The sequence below is a fragment of the Arachis stenosperma genome, chromosome 7, assembly GCF_014773155.1.
Source record: "Arachis stenosperma cultivar V10309 chromosome 7, arast.V10309.gnm1.PFL2, whole genome shotgun sequence".
NCBI lineage: Eukaryota > Viridiplantae > Streptophyta > Magnoliopsida > Fabales > Fabaceae > Arachis > Arachis stenosperma.
Window position 1 is genome coordinate 71,568,312 of NC_080383.1, and position 26,240 is coordinate 71,594,551.

General features: G+C 32.1%; 2 protein-coding genes and 1 long non-coding RNA gene across 6 annotated transcripts; 2 read left to right on the forward strand and 1 right to left on the reverse strand.

The window, feature by feature from the left end:
* The first annotated feature begins 208 nt into the window (after positions 1 to 208).
* On the forward strand, positions 209 to 3,557 carry LOC130941624 (zinc finger protein NUTCRACKER-like). Its single transcript, XM_057870187.1, has 3 exons — positions 209 to 497; positions 710 to 1,106; positions 2,541 to 3,557. Exons 1-3 carry the CDS (start codon positions 350 to 352, stop codon positions 3,424 to 3,426), a joined length of 1,431 nt encoding a protein of 476 aa, XP_057726170.1. The 5' UTR covers positions 209 to 349; the 3' UTR covers positions 3,427 to 3,557.
* A 15,277-nt stretch (positions 3,558 to 18,834) lies between these two features.
* LOC130941735 (uncharacterized) lies at positions 18,835 to 23,110 on the reverse strand. Of its 4 annotated transcripts, XR_009070702.1 has the most exons (4): positions 22,875 to 23,110; positions 22,652 to 22,779; positions 21,143 to 22,412; positions 18,835 to 19,150 (listed from the first exon to the last, which is right to left on the reverse strand). It is a non-coding gene; the product is annotated as an uncharacterized LOC130941735 (long non-coding RNA). The 4 variants fall into 4 exon arrangements; XR_009070700.1 differs by lacking the exon at positions 21,143 to 22,412; XR_009070703.1 differs by having other exon boundaries at positions 18,835 to 21,415.
* A 1,003-nt stretch (positions 23,111 to 24,113) lies between these two features.
* LOC130939904 (aspartate aminotransferase, mitochondrial-like) lies at positions 24,114 to 25,950 on the forward strand. The gene is made up of 4 exons (XM_057867971.1): positions 24,114 to 24,206; positions 25,480 to 25,574; positions 25,661 to 25,728; positions 25,883 to 25,950. Exons 1-4 carry the CDS (start codon positions 24,114 to 24,116, stop codon positions 25,948 to 25,950), a joined length of 324 nt encoding a protein of 107 aa, XP_057723954.1.
* The last annotated feature ends 290 nt before the right edge of the window (positions 25,951 to 26,240 follow it).

Here is a 26,240-nt window from a genome sequence, read left to right on the forward strand (position 1 = left end):
ATCATACACCTTTGCTTCACCTTCCCCCTCTTTCTGTTTCCCATTATTTGCCCCCCTCCTTTATCATCTTCTCTTTCACTCCCTTCTTTAAATTTTAATTAATTAATTAATTAACTTTTCACCGCCTCCCATAGCATCTTGGTTTATTTTATTCCACCTAAAAAGTAGATAACAAACATTTGTAAGAGAGAGACACAATTCAGAGATCCCATCTTGTTTCATATATCATCACTTCATCAAGTTAACTTAGTTTAGGGTTGCAGCCTCATATATATATTCATTTGCATATATTCTAAACTAACTCATACATACTCAGAACTCAACATAAACAAACTACTATACAAGAGAGATGCTGATCCTTGAAAATATGGATCATGGAGAACTCTCAAACGGTTTCTCTCATAATCAGAATCAGAATCCAACTACTCCTCCTCCTCCTTCATCTAATAATAACCTTCCTTCTTTGAAGAGGAAGAGAAACCTCCCAGGAAACCCAGGCATGTATATAGCTTCTTTTGTTTTTCTTTTTATATCATGATTCACGAGTGAAGGTGAGTCTTGGAACAACCGATTGAGTTGTCTAAAGAGCAAAAACAGTTACTCATATAGTTATTAAGATACATTCAATTTTTAGGATATTGTGTTTTTTCGAATCCCGTGATAACGCGGAATAAGAGTAATTTTTTTTATCATCTACACTGATGATCAGATCCGGAAGCGGAAGTAATAGCCTTATCCCCAAAGACTCTAATGGCTACAAACAGGTTCTTGTGTGAAACCTGTGGGAAGGGTTTCCAAAGGGATCAAAACCTTCAACTCCATAGAAGAGGACACAACCTTCCATGGAAGCTAAAACAAAGAACAAATAAAGAACCAAAGAAGCGTGTATACGTGTGTCCGGAGAAAACATGTGTCCACAACCACCCTTCAAGGGCTTTGGGAGACTTGACCGGAATTAAGAAGCACTTTTGCAGGAAGCACGGCGAGAAGAAGTGGAAGTGCGACAAATGCTCGAAGCGTTACGCGGTTCAGTCCGATTGGAAAGCCCACTCCAAAACCTGTGGTACAAGAGAATACAAGTGTGATTGTGGAACCATCTTTTCACGGTAATTAACTAACCCTAATCCTTTAAAATAAGCTTGTGTTTTTATCGTTGTTTTTCATTCAAAAATCCCCTAATTAAAAATTGTTAAATAATTTAATATGTTTAATTTAATTATTTTATAATGACTCTTAATTATCAACTTTACCTAAAAATATTTATTTGAGAAGGTTACTATTTGAGAAGGTTACTAAGTAAGACATTAAACTAGTCTCTAAGTAGAGCGTGAAAAACGATGTTCTCTTTCTCTTTATCTATGCATTTCTTTGTCGTTTCTTGTGTGTACTAGATATGTGGTTTTATGAGTTGTGGGTGCCTGCTGTCTATTGCTCTATTTGGCTTTTATTAGGAGTGAAAAAAGGTAGAAGAAGAGTCTTTGTAGTTCAAACAAATTAAAGGACTTAAAAGATGCCACACACATACACAAGTTTTCTTTTTTTTTTTTTTTCTCTCTTTGATAAGGCTTAGCTTCTTTTGTGATGATCCTATAGTCCTAGACGACAAAAGATCACGGTTTGGAATTATCTTACTTAACCTTAGGTTGTTACCTTATATATGTATGTGAGAATGTGTCGTGCTTGTTAGTTTAATTTTTGTTTGATACTAATCAATGCCATAGTCTTGCTATATCAAATAATTAATAAGTGCCATTTGGGAATTTTTGCTAAACACTCATGTTAGATTTGTTAGCTGCTATGCACGAACACGTGATACGATACTATATAGAACACGCGGACACCTAAATTTTAAAATTTTATAAGATACCGGATATGTATATATATAAACTATAAAGTATTTTTTTAAATAAATCGTAATGATATTTTAATATTTTATTGATATTAAAATATAAATTTATTTTTTTATTATTTTATTTTAATTATATTAAGTATTTAAAATATTTTTTATTTTAATAAATAATAATATATATTATATATAAATTTATTTCAAAAATATATGTATAGAATAAGATTGGACACGCTGACACATAGTGGTATTTTAGTGTGTCTAAACGTATCTGAAAAAAAAATTTAGACATAGTTAGATACAGTAGACACGATGAGTGTTAATGAATATCCTGTTTAAAATGTGTCCGACACGCGAACACAACAACTCAATAAAGTGACCGTACTTTATTTACAGGTTACATGCCTCTCCTAGAAAAAAATCTTATTTGTTTTCACATAATCATAATGAACAAAAAATATGGAAAAAGTCAATATTTCACGTCGCATTTAATATATTAGAAAAAAAATCTAAAACTCTTAGAAATAATAAGAGCTACCAAAATTCAATTAAAAAAAAATTTGAAATTTAAATTTAACAATAGTTTATTTTTAGTGAGCTTTCTAATAAATTTATTTAGTGACTTATTATAATATTGACTGAATGTGACTGCAATAATCTTTATCATTAATGTTAGTATTGCTATTATTTGCAGGAGGGATAGCTTCATAACTCACAGGGCATTTTGTGATGCATTGGCAGAAGAAACAGCTAGGGTAAATGCAGCATCAAGCATAAACAATTCAACATTAGGGGCTAATAATAATAACAATAACATTATTGGTTACAATAACATGATGATAGGAACCTCCATGGCCCCTCATCATAATAATAATAATAACATGGCAACCCAATTTGCTTCAATTTGCAATAAGCCAATTCCATTCCCTGAAGAAGCCACAAATAACCAAACAACAATAAGAGGATTATCCCTTTGGATGGACCATCATCATCATCATCGTCAAGAAGCAACGATGGCCACTAATAACAATAATTACCATCTGAACTGGGTATTGGGATCGAAAATTTCGACCAATCCAAGCCAAGATCTAAGTAGCAATACTACTATTACTAGTACTACTACTACATCGCTTCCAATACTAGGAAGCATTGTTAGTGTTCCTTCATTGTATAGCTCACAACATCAACCCCATCAAACATGTGCTTCTTCGTCGTCGGCGAACATGTCGGCAACGGCATTGTTGCAGAAAGCCGCTCAAGTTGGTGCAACCTCAAGTGGTCCATCATCATTCTTGGGGGCATTAGGGTTGAAATGCAGCAATGGTAGTGGTCAAGGGCAAGATGGGAATAACAATAAGTTTTGTGGGGTGTATGGTTCAAGTTTGGTGCTAACAGGTAGTAGTAATAATATTAATACAGAGCCAGAGAACAATGAAATGTCACAAATGCACCCTTCAAAGAGGAGACATGTAATGCCGAATGAGGAGAGTGGAGGAGGGCAAACTAGGGACTTCCTTGGTGTTGGGGGTGCAAACCACCATTTGCCACCCTTCATCAACCAAAGCTTGGATTTGATTTGATTAATAATGATGATCATATTAATCAATATATGTGTTAATCAGATGTCTTCAAAATATATACATATATATATTATTTGTACTCATCATTCGTATGTGTCTCATATATATAAAAAACTATAGGGAACAATGTATGTAAAACGTGAATAACAGTTAAAAAAAAAAAAAAGATAAATTTAAAATTAAAAATTAAATTTTTAATTAATTAAATAATTATTATTAAATTTTAAAATTTGAAAATATTAGAATTAGCATCTAAATCACTATGTATAGTTACAAATTCACATATTATATATTTTGCACTTCAACTTCTTTTAACAACGTTAATTTCTTCCACAACCGTCATCGTCGTCACCGCAAAGATCTTGACACCACTGTTTTTTTTACCGCCGCAACAGGCTCTCTTTCAATTCGGATAGTAACGCCGTTTTACACCCGTCATTGGCGTCGATCTCTTTCACCTCCGCCAACTATTTCTCACTGGATGGTGCCATATTGCGATGAAAATTCACGATGTTACAGCAGTACCAATATTTTTTTGACAAGACCACGCTACACATGCTCCGCCGCTGGATTAGTTCCTTAATCATCGCTTGTATCTACGTTCTACGTGTATACTTAATCCAAGGCTTCTATATCGTATCCTACGGTCTCAAAATTTACATGTTCAACCTCCTCATCGACTTCCTTTTCCCTCAGGTTGATCCCGAAATTCAGAAACTCTACGATGGTGCCACACTATTCACTAGGGGCTCCGATGAGTTCGTCCCTTCGTCCGCCGCCTCCCTGAGTTCAAGTTTTGGTATTTAATCATGGCTAGTTTAGATGATATTTTAGTTGGTGTGCGGATGGTTATTTTAATTCTTATGTGGATGGTTATTTGATTGGATTGGGTTTAGTTATATGCAAATAAAATATGCAAGATGTTTAATTTACTGGATATGCAGATGATTATTTTTATCCTTAAGTGGATGATTATTTTTACTAGGAATGACCGATGCCGGTAACGGTGTGTGGCAAGGCAAGCAGTGACGATGAGGAGGAGGCCGACGACGCTGTTTGTTTTCGGTTTGGAGAAGAACAATGCCGATGAGATCAGAGTCCTTGTTGACAAACCAATGGCAGTGAGAAGGATCTTGACAGCGACAATAGAGACTAGTTGGAGACCAAACTACGACAACAGCAGCAAAATGTTTGGAGAAAAAGGTTGGTGTTTTGATAAATTAAAATATAATAAATGATTAAAATTTTTGAATTATTGAATGAAATTTTTTGGTTGAATAATTTGAGTGAAATTTTTTTATTTTATTAGGCCAAATTTTTAATCTATTATTCACCTTGTTCAAATTTTTTGTTGTCTACCTAACGCAGCTGTCTATTTGATCATCTGCATACTTCGTTTATTATTATTATGAGATTATAAAATATTTCTCTTCTCATTTTAGTAAGGTGGATCGAAATTTTTCGGTTATACATTTTTCCTTTATTTCAAATAAAAAGAAAAATTAACATATATATATGAATGAAGATTGGGTCAATGTTTAAAGGAATTTTAATTTATCTTTGAAAACTGTCTATGTAAATATAATATTCACATATTTGATTAAATTTTAAAAATTTAATTCTCATGAATAACTTATTTTTAGGAATATTTTTTGCTTAAACATAAAATTATATTCCCATATCAAGACAATAAAATTTAACATATAAAATTATTATTATATCTCTCAATTATTGTGTTCTTAAGAGTTTTTCCTATTATTGATATTGAAGTAATTTTAAAAAGTAAGAATTTATTCTTTAAAATACCTATAGTAAAATAAATTTATCCCCATTTATTTTTGAAAATATTGAAAATAGTTTCTAATCATTTATCCTACTAAACAAATAAATTTTTTATGATATTCAAATATAATATTTTTTTTTAGAAATATAATTTCTTAGAATTTATTAAAAAATCTTGAAACGAACCTCCACTGATTACCCGGAGAACTTTGGAAGGAGGGAAAAAGTTGGGAATTGAGTGCTGAAAAGTTTTGGTGTTAGAAAACTATTGAAGGGTTAAAAAGGAGAGAAAGAGAGAGAGATCCATGCATATTCTTTTGAATCCTGAAAGCTGAGAGCCCTTTTTAATTTATTTTTATTAAAAAAGTAAATTGACATGGATTCATTAATATTTGATTAGAGAGAGAGAGAGAGAGAGAGAGAGAGAGAGAGAGAGAGAGAGAGAGAGAGAGAGAGAGAGAGAGAGAGAGAGAGAGAGAGAGAGAGAGAGAGAGAGAGAGAGAGAGAGAGAGAGAGAGAGAGAGAGAGAGAGAGAGAGGGGTATGTGGAGTAGTGGGCGCAACAAAGCAAAAGGACATAGATGCCTTTGAAAAACTCCATTATTATTATTGCAGAATAGTTTTCATCTCTGTTTTGTGGTTATTGTCTTGTCAAAGCCTTGGGCTTACTTAAAAGAGAATTTCCAGCAATGCCATGGCATATATCATCATTCTAGTACAAATAAATAGGCTTTTAGCTTCTCTCTATACATTGGTTTCTCAAATAAATTAATCTACCCTTTCCATTCATCCTTACAATTTGCATACTTTGCAGTGTAACCATATTGGCTAAAATTCTCTGCACACATGCAGAAAACAAATTACCGTAATTAGAAAATCAAGGTACATTACGGTAAACAAATGAATCTAATTAGAAATTCAACGAGATTATCCATAAATAATGTTCATAAAATTAAATGTCGAATTTATCGAACGATTTATCAACGAAATGAATCATATTAAGATTTTAAATTCGTCTAATTAAAAAAGTATATCAACTAAATTCACAAATTTTAAAAAAAATTAGATAAGTCAATTCGTCGAATTAAAATTTAATTTTTTTAAACATATTTCTCTAAAAAAATAAAATACTAGTTAAGAACATTGGACATTAATGGTACAACTTACGTCGTCAACTCTCATGTCGTCGAGTCCTCGCCTAAAATGCGCAATAGGCCGCTGTATATATCTCGTATGTCGGCGTCAATGACTCCACCTAACGAAAACAGAATAACAACAACAACAACAACAACAACAACAACAACAACAATATGAATAAGCTTAATAATAATAATAACAATAACAATAACGATAAAAGCTAATACCGTCGCGCTAGTGGAATACTAATATCGCCGAGTTGATCGCGGGGTATAGGTGCCAGGAACGGCATACGCTTCCACACCCAAACAAAAAGCAGTATCAGTGAGCCATCCATTTCCTTGCAGTTGTATCATGAGGCACGACACAACGATCTGTATAGGTGTGTCAGACTGGCTGCTCTCCAACTATACCCTGAAATCCGGAAGAAATCTCGAAATAGCGGTAGAAACTTCGAGTTCAGTAAAATGGTCGACTTATCCGAATACATAATTGTACCGAGCACGCAGAAAATGTGCGCTCGGACGTACCGCTCGAGAGACTCCTGAGTATAACACGGCTCGGTGTCTCTGCACCGCCAGACCCAAGTAATATTAACCTTTCCCAACATGTGATCGTCCGGACCGGGCTCCCAACCAAAACACGCAATGCAGTTCTCCACCAAAAATTGGTGGCTGCTATCTGATCTACCCGTAACGGCCTCCCCATTAATCGGGAGACCAAGAATATAGCTAACATCTTTCAGCGTCACCGTCACTTCACCGACCAGAAGATGAAACGTGTGAGTCTCCAGCCTTCAGCGTTCCACCAAAGCATTCAGTAGTGCAGAATGACCTCTCATTTTGCCTACTCGCGAAACGTGTTGAAACTCAGTCAATGCCAATGTTGCTGCAGCTACCTCATTAAACGTATCTGATGGATCCAGTTTTTTGGACAATAAATTTCTGATAGCCTGTAAAAAAAATTATAATTATTAAATTCTAAATAATATTGATTAAAGCATAATAATAAATTATTAAAAAATCATAAATATTTATCTATTATTTATTAAACAATATTATTAATTATTAAAAATTAATAATAACTTATTCTTACTATCATATTATAAAATAATCATAATAACACTCTAATAATAATAATAATAATAATAACTACTCAAATATTACTAAATATTAAACATAATAATTTTTTCTACCTAAGCATTATTAAAAAAACCGTTTACTGTTAACAATGTTATTATTATGATTAGTGGGTATGTTAATGAAAATAATTTATTAATAATTTTTAATACACATTTAATAACAATAATGTGTAATAATTTATTATTATTTTTTAGTGATTTCTTATTATTTTTTATAATAATAATAATAATAATAATAATAATATAATAATAATAATAATAATAATAATAATAATAATAATAATAATAACTACAACTACGTCACTAACAACACGGAGATTAGTTTGCCTATTAATAACAATAATACTATAATAATCTCTTTTCAAAAATTAAATCATAACAATAATATAATAACCGTTTTACAAAAATTAAATCGTAACGAGAAATAAATAACAACATAATATTAGTTACAATAATATTAATAACTCCAATACTACTAATTACAATACAAATAAATAAAATTTGAATAACTCTATATATTTATTGTTAAATACTAAAAAAAATTACTTACAAATTGAGAATGATCCAAATACTCAATAATATGTTCTTCTGGTTTAGTATAGTTACGCACCATTTTTTTTTCTATACAATGTCCTTCTTCTTCAACAAGCTCCTTCTCACAGTAAACTCTTGTTTCCTCACTCTCCCTCAACTATTTTTCAATTTGCTTCAATAACTAAGTTTTTACTTTGCTTCCTTCCATCTGCGTTTTTCGCTTATAAGCACCAAGCTGAGACATCCGTAGAGTACACGTGGCACGCATGTAGCTAGAGAACCTGCAAAACGCAATCTGCGTTTGACTCTACTACGCTGACAAACGCATTCTGCATTTGACTTTGCTTCTGTCGACATGCAGGACACGTTTCGCTTGCTAGTTCTCCTCCCTCACTAATCGCAGCCTGCGTTTTGCAGGTCCTGCAGTTTTTTTTATTCCAACGCCTGCAAAACGTTATCTACATTTTGCATGTCTCTGATCAACACAGATCCACAATTGTAGATAACACACTATGCATTCATATACACGTCGATCACCAATCTTTTCTCCATAACCAAATTAATTTCTGACTAAATCCACCCAACTTAGTTTATTCTTATTAATTGTGTTTGAATTTCCCTCTTATTTTACTTTTTCACCCTTGCCAATAGCCCATCTCTTCTTTTCATGTATTAGCAGCGGAAAGTGCGGTATTCTGTTGCCTTTTTTTTTTCACTGGTTCATATATATCCTTATGGTTTTCTACTTTTCTACTATTACTACTACTAAGACTAGGTCGTAGTGAAAAAATGAAAAAAAAAATATACATCATAGTGGATTCAATAGTGCAATTTAAAAAGGGAAGAATAATAAGAGTCAGCCTGGTGAGTGTACTTTGGTCCACGGACTCATTGTTTACTTATCTTGTTGCATACAAAGATTCTGTCAGTAAAAGAATAAAAATTAGATAATAAAAAATGATTGTGCTTAAAAAAATTAAAATAAATATATAATACATATAAAATTTATATCAATGGACAATGGGTACCATCTTGTCAACTCCCTTAGCGTCATTCTCAATTAATATTAAGAGAGATGATATATCCACTCATCTTTATAGTGATGAGTATTAGTACATTGACCTGCATAAAGATATAGAAAGGAGAACAAAATTAAAGTAAAAAGGTAAAAGAAAAAATATGAAGAAATAAAGATACAAGAAAAGGGTCCTTATAGTTTAATTATTTTTTTAATCCATGGTTAGTATTAAATAAAAAGAAAAATATGAAATTATGATAGTTAAGTTAGTTAAGTTGACGCGATTAAGAAAATGTCATTTTAAATTATTATAGTTTTAAGAAAAATAGTAATTAAATTAGAAGAAAATGACACTCTCTTCTTTTTTTTTTAATTTTAAATTATACACTCTTCTATTCTACAAAAGTTAAATAACATGTATTTTAGTTTATTTGATTAAAATATTTTCCAGTAACCATTATATTTATATATATAAATTAGTGATAATTATTTAGTTAACTTATAAAGAGAAATAATATATAAAATATTTTTATTATTATTGTAATAAATTATATTTATTTTAATATTTTTTACAAAAATTATTTAATTTATATTTTTTATATATTTTATGATCAATAATAAAATGTTAAAAATAAATAAAATTTATTACATCAAAAATAAATATATATTTTATATTATTATTAATATTAGTATAATAGTTAAAATAATAATGTAAAAATATATTAGTATTGTAATATATTTTATTTATTTTTAATAAATAAAACTTTTAAATTTAGTATCTTTTAACAAGTTAAAATATTTTATATTATGTAATAATAGTAACAGTAATATAAAATATATATTTAATGTTAAAATAATAAATTTATTTATTTTTAATATTTTATTATTAACTATGAAATCTACAAAAAAAATTTAAATGAAATATTTTTATAACAAGGTAAAATTTAAAAATATATATATTACAATAAAAAATAATTTTATATTATTATTGCTATTATTACTATATATAATTATCTTGATTATTAAAGAATCGTTTAATCAAATGGATTAAAATGCATGTTATTTAATTTTGGTAAAAAGTGCATATTTTAGACATAAAAAAATCATTTAGAAATTTTGTAAAAACAGAGTATCATTTTCTCTTAAATTAATCCATTTAAAAAGGTTAAGTCAATTGTAAAATTGTTAACAAAATCAAACTCAAATAAACTTTAATTTTTGCGTGTAAACCTCATTAGAACCTATATCATTTAAGTCAATCATGTCTGTTATCAAGTTAATTTTATCTCTCGGTAAAATATGAGAGAGTAGATGGTATTCTTAGTAGTTTTTGCTTTTTATATTATTCTCGGTTCGAAAAGAATTAATTTATTTGTAAATTTGAGTTTTATTTAAAGGTTTGTCACTACAGAATGAGTTACTATATGTATAACGAAGGATTCAAATTTTCAATACTTATTTAAGCTGAGCTAATAACTAGATCAATCCAATTTAATTATTGATATTCTTAGTTAATTAGCTTCCTTCCTTTTATTAGAAAATCCTAGAACAAATAATAATAAGAGTTAATATTTAATTTGGTCTCTGAATTTACAATTTAAATTTAATTTTTAAAATTTTAATTGTCTCTATTTACTTCACAAACTTTGCAAATATAACTCACATTAGTTCCTACAATAATTTTTGTCAAACAAATATTAATAAAATATTGACTTGGACAGTCAGATATATATAATTTTAAAATTTATAAAATGATACAGTTTTAATTTTAGTGTTCAAATAGTTTACAAACAATGTAAAATCACTTATTTTGGGAGGAAAAGTTTCAATAAACATTACTTACAATGTTGTTTTTGGGTTAGAATATCAAAACTAAAATGACGTCATTTTACAAAATCGAGCGTTGCATCCAATTGTCTATATTAGCATTCTGTTAATATCTATTCGTCGAAAATTATTTTAAATACTAACATGAATTTTGTTTGCAAAATTTAAAAACTATAGAGACAATTTAAATTTTAAAAACTAAATTGAGATATACATAAAAGTTCATAGATCAAATTAAATAATAATAATAGTGCTCGTTTAAATTCAAAAATCTTGATCATCTCATTTTCTTTTGTGGACAAAGAACTTTAGTATCTAGTTAATAACAAAATCACTTGTTTACTGTACATGATGAGCCTTTCGGCTTAAGGAATTGAATATGCATTCCACCTACGAAAAACAGACAACAACATGTGCATACAAGTCACAGATATGTCTCATTAAACCTTTTTACTGTTCCGTATGATAGATTTAACAGGAACCTGCTATGTTAGGACACCCCAAATCAATCAAAAAAAGGAATTTAAAGAAAAATTAACACACAAACTGATCATGAAAATGAAAAAGTGGTATAGATAGCGAGGAAATTAAATTAAAGTAAAACAAAAGAGAAGCCATTAGCCATATTATTCTCGAGTCTTATTGACTGTGCCGTACAATATTGCTCTTTAGGTTTTTGCTTTTACTTTTAGTTACACGATGAATTGTTGGATATATAGGACAAGATATCAAATGGGTTGTTCATGATTATACCACAAATATACGTTTGATTGGATGTGGTATCAATATTATCATGTGCTTAAAGAGGAAGGTTATCAGGTGTACCAGAAACACCGGTGTTCTAATTGTTTTAACCGTTGATCTGAATTAAAAAAAATATATAATATATATTAATTAAAATCAACGGTTAAAATAACTGGAACACCGATGTTCTCGGGTACACCTGATAATTTTCCGCTTAAAGATTTGATGAATAAATTATATAAATCATTGCATAAGGTACAAATATGTATATATAAGAGGGGATGAAGGAATATTTGTCCCGTGATGATTCCATGTAGGTCATGAAAAAGCTTTTTAATGTCACCATTCACAAATGTTTACTTTGCTTACTTTCATATATCTGAAAACAATACTTGGAGTATTGACCCAAGTACAAGTACGCATAAGTAAAGTCACATAATTTCTTCTACATACCAAGTCTTAACACATCAAGACAAAACATGTGTAAAGTATTAACTTGATTTATAAGACTCAAGACCTATATTAGTTAGGAAGTAAAACTTTTAAAGCCAAATTGATTATTATTTCTTGGAATGAATATGTTAGGTGTCTTTATTTTTTTAAGGGTAAAACATTCGTATAAAATAAACCAATGTCAATATTATATGAATCACCCAATGCAAATTAAACTCAATTATACTTTTATATAAATCGAATTAAACTCATTCGAATTACACAATATAATAGTAAATCAAAACACATGGATTCGAATTACATGAAAATATTATTTTAAGTATAAATCGAATCAATGTGATTCAAATTAGTATGAAACAATGTAATTGAATCAGTTTAATTCAATTTACTATTTGTAACAGATTATTAACATTTAAGTTCATTTTTATTTATTTTATATTAACTTTAAAATATAAATGTCAATAAAAAAATCACATTTGAATTCAAATAAAATATCAAAAAATCAAAACGAATAAGAATAGAAATCCAACTTTTATATTTTAGTTCAAATTTCAGAAAATCTACATTTTTATAAATTTATGAATTTAAAACGGGACATTAAACGATTTTTATAAAGTCGTTAAAAATTATCTTTTGACTCATTAGTATCTAAAAAATTATTACTGGGACTTTTTATGTTGAAAAAGTTAATATAAAGTATAGCCCTCTGAGGTGGCATAGAAGTTAAAACTTGAATTTTTTTTTTCAAAGTTAGAAATAACAGATAGTTATACATTATAAAATGACCAACTTCATTTATACAATATGTAATTTGACCAAAGGTGGCATAGGAGTTAAAACTTAAATTTTTTTCAGAGTTAGAAGTAATAGATAGTTATACATTATAAAATGACCAACTTTATTTATACAATATGTAATTTGACCAACTATATTTATCCTGTATTTTAATTATTTCTCAAATTACATATTGTATAATATATAGTTAGTCATTTTATAATGTATAATTTTTTGACTCTGACAAAAATTCAAGTTTTAACTCCTATGACATTTTGAAGGGCTATACTTTATATTAACTTTTTTAACATCAAAAGTCCTGATAATGATTTTTTAGATGTTAATAATGAGTCAATGGATCATTTTTAATGAATTTTTAGAAATCGTTTAATGTTTCATTTTAAATTTACAAGTTTATAAATGTAACACCCTACCATACAGAGTCTTATGTTTAAGTCATAATTCAGAGATGGCAAGATATTACGACCTCTAAAATAAAAATTAGTACGTATAGTAGTATGAATGATTGATTATAACTAGGAGCCTTTGTAGAAAAAGGGATAAACAAAAAAAGTTGCAACTCAAAAACGTAACGCTCCGATCGATAACGTAACGAATAAGGATAACCAACGCGAAATTATATATATACAAAGGAGTATCAAAAACAGGAATATCAAGACTCAAAATCCGGCTGCGAAGATAACCGGTCCGAGCATAGCAATATATACATATGATAAAAATAAGGAAAACCCCAAAGGAAACCCAAAGGGACACAAATACATAAAACCTATTCTCCAAAATCTCCCATAAGAGGAGTCATCACAGATTGTATTATTTAGTGGAGATAAAAGTATCTAAGCAAAACATATAAACCAAAACATAACCCCGAGAACAAAGGATCTTCGCATATCAAGAAGTCTCCAGCATGCCTCAGCGGGAAACCTCACGTCCTGCATCTGAAAACCACAAAATCCGCATAGGTGAGAACCAGAGGTCCCCAGCATGGTAACAGCTTCCACATATATAATACATAATAATAGAGGAAAGCCAAAGACAATCCTAGAACTTCCTCCAGATAATATCAAAGCTTATAAACAAGCTAAACCATAAAAGGGCATCTGACTAAAGATTCTTCAGTCTAACTAATACTTCCCTTTCCAATTCCTTCTCACCTCCCAACCACCAGCAGGAGTATAATGTAGCAAACACAGTTATATCAGACAAGAAATATACAAAAAGGGATAAATAAGGCAGTTAGACAATAGCAAGTAATATGCAGTCAAATAGGCAATCTCAAACAATTCATATAGTATGCATATGATGAATGCCTGTCCCTAGTGGCTGATGATATCATCTGTTGGTTATAGAGCCAACCCGACAAGTCTTGGCAGTTAACCATTGGACTGTCCCTCTGTCGTGTCTCCCTAACTTGAGTCATGCTCATTATAACTTGATCATAATCATGATCCATATCCATCACCCTCACTGGTGAATATTTATCCATCACCATCACTGGTGAATATTTTTGGGGGTGAGCTCGTCCGGAAATTTTACAGTGCCTGGCCACCCTGACGACATAGGGTCAAAAGAGCTTCAAGTCTCGACCTGGAGCACGTGGTGGCTAGCCACTGCTTTCTCCCAGGGAAACTCTCATCTCCGATAATGGAAGTGCAACATTCACAATTCATTCAACAGCATATATATGTGTTTATACATAGCCATAATCATGGCCCCGCCGTAACACGGCAATAATCCAGTCATCCGGCTCACGGTTAAATCCATAATCAGCCACCCGGCTCACGGTTAAATCCATAACCAGCCGTTTCATCAACAATTACAGCCTTTCGGCCCATGGCATAACAAGCACTTCCACCACCATCCTTCGCCTCTCACATAATCATCTTTGATCCTCTTTAATCATCAATTTTTTCCTTGCTTCACTCGCAAGTTGCCACATTCACTAGCCCTTCTTCTCATAGCTAGACATATCATAATGATTTAAGACATAAGTGGTGAGATCGAAGGCTTAGAAGTATGAGATTTGGCTTTTAAAACTCAAAAATCAACTTTGGGATGAAAACAGGGCCACGCGTACGCGCACTCCACGTGCACGCGTGGATGGCCTCGAAAACTCATTGACGCGTAAGCGTCATGCACGCTAACGCGTGGATTGAAAAATAGCCAAACGACGCGCACGCGTCAACCACGCGTACGCGTGGGTACTCTCGTGCCCCTAGCACAAAGCTGGCACAATCTTGGCACAACTCTCGGGCAAAATGGCTGGGCATTGGGTGCAGCACATCGGCGCGCCCGCGCACACCACGCGCACGCGTGGATTGCGTTTTCTGGAAGATCGGCGCGTACGCGCCAAGTGCGCCCACGCGCAAGGGGTCATTCTGCTAAAAATTTTCTAAGTTAAAAGCTGCAGAATTCACAGATTCAAACCCCTATCTTCCAATGGACATAACTTCCTCATTTTAAATCATTTTTCATCCGTTCTTCGAACGGCATGGACATCCCGGATCCAATTTCATTTCTAAACAGATTTGGCGCAAAACAGAGATCCGTAGTCCAAGTTATGTCCCGTCAAAGTATGCCCAAAAAAACCATGTTTTTCATACAAAACCACAAAGTGCCATTTTCAAAACAAGTCATTTTCAACTCTTTTCAAAATCAATCAAACATGCCAATTTCATCCCTTTTCTTTGAAATCAATCAAAATATATCAAATTCAACATCAAGCCTCCTCAACTCACACATTAACACTTTGCCACAATTTACAAAATCACTGTCTCATCATTTTAACCTACTTCACCCAAGTGGCTCAAACTCAAACATATTGACATATCATATACTTTTCCTCATGCCAATTCTCAACAACACTAATTCCAATAAATCATCATTGTACACAATTAATATCATACTCACCATCAACATGGTTCAACCCACAATTCAACCATAACTAATCATTAAGCATATATCACAACATGCATATTTCTCATACATCGTACCACCAAGGCATCAATAATTATCATCACATATATGACCACATCATATATCTCAATCATTTAACAACATCAACCATTCAATGCCTATCTTAGGGCCTCTAGCCTAAGTATTTCCTACCATATTACATATTAGATACGGGAAACCGAAACCATACCTTAGCCGATTTCCCAAGCTCAACCGGAGCACTTCCAAATCACTTATCCACAAGCCCTCAAGGCCTCAAAACCTCCAAGAACAGATTTTTCACCACCAAACCCTTTCCAAGCTTTTCAATATCACCAATCAAGCTCCAAAATTCACACATACACAACCTAAGCCACAATAATCACACCCATACACAACATCTCAAAACCCAAATATTATAGAACCACAAATTATACTAGGGTTGAGAATCTTACCACACCCAAGGTCCAAGGAGACAAGATTAACTTCCTCCTTCAAGAGTGTTGGGTCCTATAACATCAAAGAGCCCAAAATCTCAACATTTTTGCTCATAAAACTTGAAAATAAGGCTGGAATTTCGAAGAGTAAAATGTAGCTTACCTCAAAATTAATTGTATGAGTTTTGTAGAGCTCTCCGTGGTGAACGCGTGGCCGTAAACGAAGCGGCAATCGGAGCTCTAGATCAAAAGTTATGGTGGTTTGAAGATCAAGTGAGAGAAAGAACTTGAGAGAGTGTTCTTCCCTCCATGGCCTCCATTTTCAGCATGTGAGTGTGTTTAGTGAGGAGAGAGAATGCTGAAAACTAGAGTTTTGGTTTAGTTATGTTGGGCCAAGGGCCCACATTGGGTCCGATTGGCCCGGTTTGGCCCGTTCGGTCCAATCTTGGTCCGAATTCTATAAAATTGGTACCGAAATTCTCGTCTCAATCTCCTCTATCATATTAAGCCATAAAAATTACATTTTTGGCTTTCTAGAATAAATTCTCATTTATGGGTTAATTAGCCGTTAATTAACCGGGTTTTACAATAAAAATATAGATTTTCTGATATTTGAACTAAAACACAAAAGTTGGATTTCTATTCTTATTCGTTTTGATTTTTTGATATTTTATTTGAATTCAAATGAGAGGTATTTTCTTATTAACATTTATGTTTTAAAGTTAATATAGAATAAATAAAAACACAACTTTCTTTCATAGAATAGAAATTGGAGGAAGCAGTGCTTAATGAAAAAAGATACTGAAAAGAAAAAATTCATGATCAAGTGGCTCAAAGAAGGAATAAAAACACAACTTTCTTTCATAAGAAGTTCAAAGAAAGAATCAAGAGGAACAAGATTTGGACATTGATTGCCCTACTGAAAATGCACGGGTTGGTTTGAAAATCAATGAATTGCTGATGGTAGAATATTATTCTCATCATGCTTAATACTAACTAAAAAAATTAAGAGTTTTGATACAAGAATTATCTAAATGGATATAGGACGATTTGCATCCTTTGTCCACTTTTTTCAGTATTTTCATTTCATATTATCAAATAAATTAAAATTAAAATTTCATAGCAACTAAAGTTGGAATAGTGGTATCCATTGGCATTTAAGATATTGTAGATTGATGAATTAACAAAGAGAGAGGCATTCGATCCCTTGATAAACAAATAACCTACATAGCAGTTCTAATATTATGCCTTGAACCACTCGGCCATCTCTCTCCTAGAATGATTATGGCCCAAAAATCAAAGCAATAGTGAATGATTCATATTCCCTTTTTGGCTAGGCACCCATATAAATAATCAGTTCGACCTATACAAAATTTTTTTATTAAAAAAAACAATTTCTAGACCGTAGGCTAAAAAAATTTATTAATAAGTCTTTTGTTATATTATTTTGTATTATTTATATTGTACAATTTCTTTGTTCGTAGAATCCTTTTTTCTCAAACAATAAAAAATACAATTTTCGAATGGATTCCTACCTATGCATAGATATCGGATAAATAAAAATTTTATTGACAATTTTCTATCATAGCCAATATTTTTTACAGAGATGGTGCAAATTTTTTTATCGATATCAATCTTATGAAAAAGACACCTTATTTTATTTGTGAAAACATGGAAAAAAAATTTGACGCTTGCTGAAGGTGAAGTTTACAAATAAAAAAATTCCTATTTTTGAGGGCTTTGAGCCAAAGATTATAGCTCTCATGAACCGACAGCTGCAAAGATCAGTATCTATGGAGGAAGTAAAGTGAGCTATCTTCAATGTCCATCCTCAGAGTACTTCAGGAGATGATGATATGACTGCCATATTTTTTCAGAAGTATTGGGACATTGTAAAAGGGGATATTTTCAGGGTTGTTCGGAGTTTTTTTAGAGGAAAAATTTCTTAAAAGTTTCAACCATACTCAGATTTGCTTGATCACAAAGATTACTGATGCTAGCACTCAGGTACGCCTAATAAGTCTATCTACAGTTATGTATAAAATTATTTCTAAAGTTCTGGTTCATAGACTGTAAAAATTAATACATTTAGTGATAAGTCCTAGTCAAAGTGCTTTTATAAAAGGAAGGCTTATCTCTGATAAAATTCTAATAGCACATGAATGCATGCATTATCTTAAAAACAAGAAGAGTGGTCTGGAGACCGAAATGGTTGTCAAGTTAGATATGAGCAAAGTCTACGACGAAATCGAATGGAGATTTTTATGGTTAATTATGGACAAACTAGGTTTTGGAGTAAAATTGATTGATTGGATTTGTGAATTTGTGTCAACTATTTTTTATTTTATTGTTATGGAAGATCAATCCTTTGGCTTCTTCAAGCCAGAAAAGGGCATATGGCAGTGTGTGTAACACCTTACCACACAGAGCTTTATATCTAGTATGTAAAATATAGGTGACGAGGTGCTACGACCTCTAAAAAAATATATTTATATAATATAGCAAGGATATTTTATGCTAGGAGCCTTTGAAGAAAAAGGGATAAAACAAGATTCGGTAAAAAAAAAGCGCAAAATTCACGAAGCAATAAAGTAAACGAAACAAGATAAATCAAGCTAACAAGATTGTACTCTAAGAGTTCCAAAATACAGATAACAAAACTCAAGACTTGGCTCGCGAAGATAAACCGGCTCGAGCACATAAGTATATATATACATACATACATATAGAAAACTCAAAATATAAAGTTACAGAACCTGTTTCTCCAAAATAACCTCTAAGAGGAAGTTAATACATCATATATATAGAAGTGGAGATAATAAGTATCTAAATAAATACATATAACCAATTAGAGCCCCAAAAGATAAGGATCTTCGCTAATCAGAAGCTTCCAGCATGCCTCAGCGAGGTACCGCCTGACCTGCATCTGAAAATCACAAAATCCACATAGGTGAGAACTGGAGCTTCTCAGCATGGTAACAGTGCCCACATATCTAACATATAATGTTCTGAAAAAATCGAAGGCAATCCTAGAACTGCCGACAATAAATTTAAACTTAAAACCAATATTTAAGATCATAAAATAAGGCAAGGTATCTAAAGAGTTCTAACTTATTTCAATTCTAACTTAACCCTTAAAATCATCGCTTTTCCTCCAATCCTCCGAAATTCCGATAGAACCACACAGATAAATAAAATAGGCAAAGCAAACACAGGTAGAAGGCAGGTACAACAAGAAAATCATATAGCAAGTAAGTATAGTAATTTCACAAAGGCAATCCCAAATAATGCAAACTCAAACAAAACAAACAGATGCGTATGATGCATGTCTTTTCTACTGGCCGTGAGCTCATGTGTTGGTTACTTGCGAGAACCCAACACACCCGGCAGTTAACCCAAACATCGTCTCTCTATGTCTCCACACTCTTGGGATATAGTGTTTGTCACACTCTCGGGATATAGTGCCCATCGCATTTCCTGGGACAAAGTGCTCCCACACTCTTGAGATATAGCACCCGCCATGCCACGCTCGCTCTTGGGGTAAGGTGCTCCCACACTCTTAGGATATAACACCCACCATGCCACGCTTTTGGGATATAGTGCTCATCACACTAATGGCATATAGTGCCTGACGCACCTTACAACAGAGAGAAACTCATACATTCTCATCATGAACAAAGTCTCAATAATCACATTCATTCACAATCATACGTAATCATTTCACAACCATTCATCATAGCTATGGCATCATATATATAAATTAACACACACCTTCCAACCTTACTTCACCCCTAAGATACCTCATCTTTTCGAGTTTCATCTCATTACTAGGTTTACTACTAAGATCAAAGGTTAAAAGTATGAAAATAGAGGTTTAGAGGTTTGAAATTTGGTTTTAAAATACAAAACTCATTTTTTCTAAAAACAGGGTCACGCGTACGCATGAGCGCGCGTTTGGACCATGTCGCGCATGCGTATGCGTGAGCGTGCATTTTGTCCCATTTCGCGTATGCAGTTCCCTTTTTGCGTATGCAAATGCACCAAACAGAAGCGCATGTCCACGTATGAAAATGTATGCGTACGCATACAATGCAGCAGCTCCAAAAAGTTGCTAAGTCCAAAATTTTTAGCTTGTACAACAAACTTTGATCGAGCATAACTTTCTCATTTTAAAATATTTTTCCTGCGTTCTTCGAAAGGCTTAAACATCTTGGAACAAGTTTTCTTTCTAAACAAATTTGAAATAAATCGAAAGTCTGAACACCAAGTTATCCTTCGTCAAAGTTGGCCAAAAATATGATTTTCCTAAAACTTTACAAAACCTCCATTTTTCAACACAAACCAATTCCAACCCTTTTTAAAATCGACCAAAACTTAGCCATTCAGCATCAAGCCACTCTCAACTCATATTTCAAATTTAACGATATACAATACACATTTATCATCTTACCAATTCTCCATTTTCATCAAATTCCAACCCAGTACTTCCAATTTTCCAATATTCAATATACAACATCAAATATACATATCAAGCACAATTTCAACTTCAAGTCAACCCTTATAATTACCAATCATCATCTCAACTTTCAAGACTCAACACCTCTAAAAACAGATTTTTAGCTTGCAATCCACTTCAAGCTCGCAAAATCTCCATCAAACTTCAATCCACTTACATACATATATTGCCTAATACACATAACATACACCCACACATACAAACTTAACAACTAATCACAATAATTCAAGTATTTCACTTAGGATTGAGAATCTTACCATATCCAAGGATCAAAGGGGTGAGATTAAGCCTTCCCCTCAAGCTAATTGGATCATATAACCTCAAAGAGCTCAAAATCTCAATATTTCACTCAAAATTTTCAAAATCAAGGGCTGAAAAAACTGGAAGGAAAACATGGCTTACCTCTTGAACAATATTATGGCCTTTGTGAAGCTTGACGCTGTGGTCGCGTGGCCGCAAATAGTGTGGCGATCGGAGTTTCAGATCAAAAGTTATCAAGGATTGAAATTTGAAAGGTGAGGGTTTGTGTTTTGGAAGCTCTCCCCCTTTCTTCAAGTTTCCAATGTGAAATGCCAATGGAGGGAGAGGGGGTGTGCTGACTCATTAAGTGTGAGTGGAGTGGGTTGGGCCTTGGGCCCAATACATGCCCGGATCGCCCGGTTCGATCCGTTTGTCCTAATTTTGGATCGAATTCTTTAAAATTAGTGTCAAAATTCTTGTTTTAATTTTCTCTATCATATCAAACTATAAAAAAAATCAGATTTCTTATTTTTTAGAATAAATTATAATTTATGAGTTAATTATTTATTAATTAATTGAGTTTTATAGGGTGACTCTCTTTTTCTATCTTTTCTTTTTCTGTGCAGAAGATTTTTTTCTTGCTACACAAAACAGAACAAAACAGATAGATCCCGAGAATTCAGATTAATCGACAATGTCTTATTATAAATCACTTTTTATTTGTTGATGAGTCTATCCTATTTTATAAGGTCTCAGACGAGAATTATGAAAATATTTTGAACTTGCTCAATTCATATGAAAGCGTTAGTAGTCAACAAGTCACTCTTTTTCAACAACAGCACCCCTCCTCAGATTCGGACACATATAGCAGATAGATTAAATATCACTCACATTGGAGCTCAGAATAAGTATTTGGGGCTTCCTTCTCTTATCCAGAAATCTAATAGAAAAACTTTTAGTGAAATCAAGGAGAAAGTAACGAAAAAGGTGCATGGATGGCAACGGAATCTATAGTTAGCTGGAGGCAGGCAAGTTCTCCTAAGGGTTATAGGCGAGCAGATAACTCAACCAAAGAAGGATAGGGGTCTCGGGTTTAAAGATCTCAGAGCTTAAAACCTAGCTCTATTAGGCAAGTAGTTTTGGAGAATCACAATAAAATCACAGACTATCCTAGCCCAGATATACAGAGATAAATAATATAGATATGATAATATTATGTATGCAGAAGCAGGGAACATATCTTCTTGGGGATGGCACAGTATATATGTTGGAGGGCCAAAAAGTAGTTGGAAAGGGCCTCCATTGAAGAGTTGGTTCTGGAACTTCAATTCATATTTTTTCAGACGCGTGGCTGCATCTTTCTTATCCTATGAGTATTCTTCCAATTATGGCATCTCACATGCAGTCCTTTCAAGTTGCCTATATCAAAGATCTACCAACAGAGAATAGGGAATGGAATTAACACCTCCTACAAGAACTCTTTTCCCCTCCAATTATAGACCGAATTGAAACAATCAAACCGGGTGAGGGTGAAGATGTCTTAAGATGGGCTTTAAACAAGTCACAATTATATGATGTTGCTTCTGGTTACTGTGTTACATTTCAATTTTATCAGTCCTACCTAGATGTGAACCTAAACCAGAACTAGAATAATTTAGTCTGGAAGGATACCTGAAAATGAAAAATCTCTCACAAGGTTCAGATTTTTATTTGGAAGTGCTTGCACGAATGACTCCCTATTCTTTCACAACTTCACCGAAGGTTCCCCGCAACAAGTCCAATCTGTCAGAGATGCCAATCTGTGAAAGAAACAATCAATCATTATATCACTCAATGTCCTGAATAAAAAAATTATTGGCAACAAAGCAACTTTCAAGCGTCGATTTTTACTCACCAATTCTTAAACTTTTGAGCATGGTAGGAAGCTTCATCAGCGTCCCTACGTAGTGGTCATGGTGGAGAGAGGAAAATAGACCTACTAGCTTGTCTGTGTTGAGATGTATGAAAGGCCAGAAACAAAGCTAGTTTTGAGAATCAAAATTGGAGTGGTTACTGCCTCGGAGAAATTCATTGAAGAGAGACGCGTAACGATGTCCACTATTTTTAATTGAAGACTTGTTCTTACTTTGCCTTTCATTTTTTATTCCTCTTATCCCTTTCTATTATTCTTTCTTATTTTATTTAAAATAGGCCTTTTTAATTCTTTTATGCTTGTAGGCTTCAATATAATCATTACCATTAAGAGAAACTTTTTTGAAGGGATTTATAGCAACTAAATCAGGCCCTGTTTTTGTATGAATTGTACAAGATATGCCCATAAAACTATTATAACTTATGATCAAGATTTTGCAAGCGGTGATCCAGAGTGAGATGCGAAGGCCATCACGATTTTTCTTGAGGATGGTCCATTTGATAGGACTTGCATAGTCATATGCAAAAAATATGAGACTATATGGCCAGCGAGTAGGGTGTCTTAGGTAATTTTATATTTATCTTTAATCTTGCTTTTGAAAGTAGGCTATTACACTAAGCACAAAAATGCTATAACACTCTCAATGGCTTTCATTGTAGTTAGGAAGCAAGATATATTGAACTGTGATCATTCTTTTAGTACATAACATATATTTCGTACTTCAATTTAAGTTTTTTGTTAAATTGATTTTCGTAGTTCAGCTTTTGTAAATTTTGGCCTCCTTCTTAGCTTTCTGCTTGAAGCAGAGTCATAAAAATTAAGGCACAAGTTCTGACATAATTATTATGATATTGTCTCTTCAATTAGTTCAAGTTTATTTCAGATGACCAACGAAATTACCAACATGGTAATTCACTAAAAGAACATTTACTTGATAAACATAAGTAGAAGTGAAACTAACAACTTTGAAATGCCATGTGGAAAGAATCTTGGTCTTCCATATATTCCCTTATTATTTAATATATTTCACTTTCTATAAAAATAAAATCATCTAAAATGTGTTTAAACATTGAAAATTCCTAATCTTGAAACCTTGGATTAACTTTCAATGACATTCATCAAAGGACAGAACTCATATTCTTAAGTTGTTGCACCGTGCTTTGTGAAGATGAGAAACAAGCTGTGGTAGTAAAAAGTCAATTACAGCTACTTGTTAGACCAATGTATAGTAATCCATCTGTTCATGGAACACTTATAGTTTCAACTGTTCTTGGTGACCCAAAATTGAAGAATTTATGGCTTGAAGAAGTTAAGGTAGAATGCTCCTATATACACATGCTTTCATATTTATTTGTGAAATGAAAATGCATTGTGGTACTAAATCGTGCGAAATGAAAATACATGAAAAGAATTAGTAAAATATTTCAATACAATATTTGTTGTGTCTTGAGTATTTTGTTAAATATGCTCTCTTTCTCTCTAACTCTTCTTCCTGAAAAAAATGTTAGCTACGATTTACATTGAACTTTTGTTACTGACTATGTTTCTATATGTAAGCAGTTTTAGAATATAATTTAAATAATTTTGCTAAGGAATGCTCCTAGCTTGATAAGGTACTCTTCAATTAAATGTACGATTTAATATTTTCAATAATATTGAATATCTGAAAAAAATTAAAACTCTTCAAGGGTTGCAGCACTTATTACTCGTTAGTGAAAATATTACATGAATAATCTTAATTTTTTGATAATCTTTATTGCGTCTTGTCGATGCATAGAAATTCAACAAAGTTTAAATTGGTCGCGGAATGTCTAACACAACCGTCTTCTTTTTTTTTTAGATTTAGGATTGACTATGTAAATATAATTAGAGTTAAAATATTACTTGTAAGTAATAATCGGAATAAAAGACATGTCAAAAATTCTGACATAAAAACACAAATTATTGACAAATATAAAGATTTGGTGGTAGTTAATGAGTTATAACTCAAATGGTATAGTTTTTTTATATTCATATAAGAGGTTGCGGGTTCGAGTCTTTCTATCTTTGGTAAAAGAAAGATTTGGTGGTAGTTGTGATGACCTTATATAGATGTTATCTTTACAGGTTATTGCGATAAATTAAACCGACATTGCATGAGATTAATATCTATACATGGTAGCATGTCACCCATTTGTATTGGGTGTTATATAACTTGAATCTCAGGAAAGTGATTAGTGTATACCCTTTTAAATAGAGAGGTTCATGTGCAAATTGTAATATTGTTTAATCTCAACAGAGTTTAATATAATTTATCCTTTTTAAAGCAGTTGTATTTTTCTCACCAGCAATATTAGGGAGCCAACTTTTTTTTAGCCAACATTAATTAATTTTTTAAAATTATTTTATTTATTTTAAATTCTAAATTTTAAATTATGAACCTTTAATTTTAAATTCTAAATTATATACTTTATACACTAAATCCTTCAAAAAATTAGAACTTTTAGAATTAAGAAAAGAAAATTTGACTAATATTAGTTAATTGAAGATTGAATTTTTTAATATACTTTCTCTTTTCTCACAATTCATCTATTGTTTGCTTTTGCAGATTGGCATGTTCTGCTATAGTTGGTTGACATCTGAACAAGCTAATCGTATGACGAGCAAATTTTTTATTTACATGACTTGTAATGATCGAATAAGGTAACTCGTCTGATATTCATTTTATATACAAAGTTAAACCAATTCTATGCTAAGTTGTGTGTTAATTTTCTCTTTGATTATTATAGTATGGCTGGTCTTAATACTGATAATGTTAGATATGTAGCTAATCCTATTCACGAGGTCACAAAATCAGGTTAGATGATTCAACTGAACAAAGAGACCAAAAATTTTTTGTCCTATGAAAGTTAAACACCGAGTTGTCCTTTTCAGGACTCAATAAAATTAAAAATTTAGAACCATTTTTGTTACTATTTTTAACACTTTTACCGTAATGCATTTGTGGCTAGGTAGTGATACCTTTGAGAGGTGGTTCATATTGAAGACTCTTCAGCATTTGTATCTCCATTTTTTGTAGTATTATGTCTTCCCGTTACCTCTTCAAATTTTTCTAACAAATAATAAATATTTGAGAAGTGGGTTGGAATTTAAGATTCGCTTATTTATGATACTATCATAGTGGATTTATTCCTAATAATACTTTGATGATCCAATTTCTAATGCCATGTCTCGATAATTGAATGGTGCAAGATTTAGTTAACATGTGTTACAAGATTATTAATTAAAAAAGTGTACATATAAAATTCACAAGGAGTTAGCTAACATGTGTCATAAGTGAATATGATAAGTTTATCATAGTGAAAAATT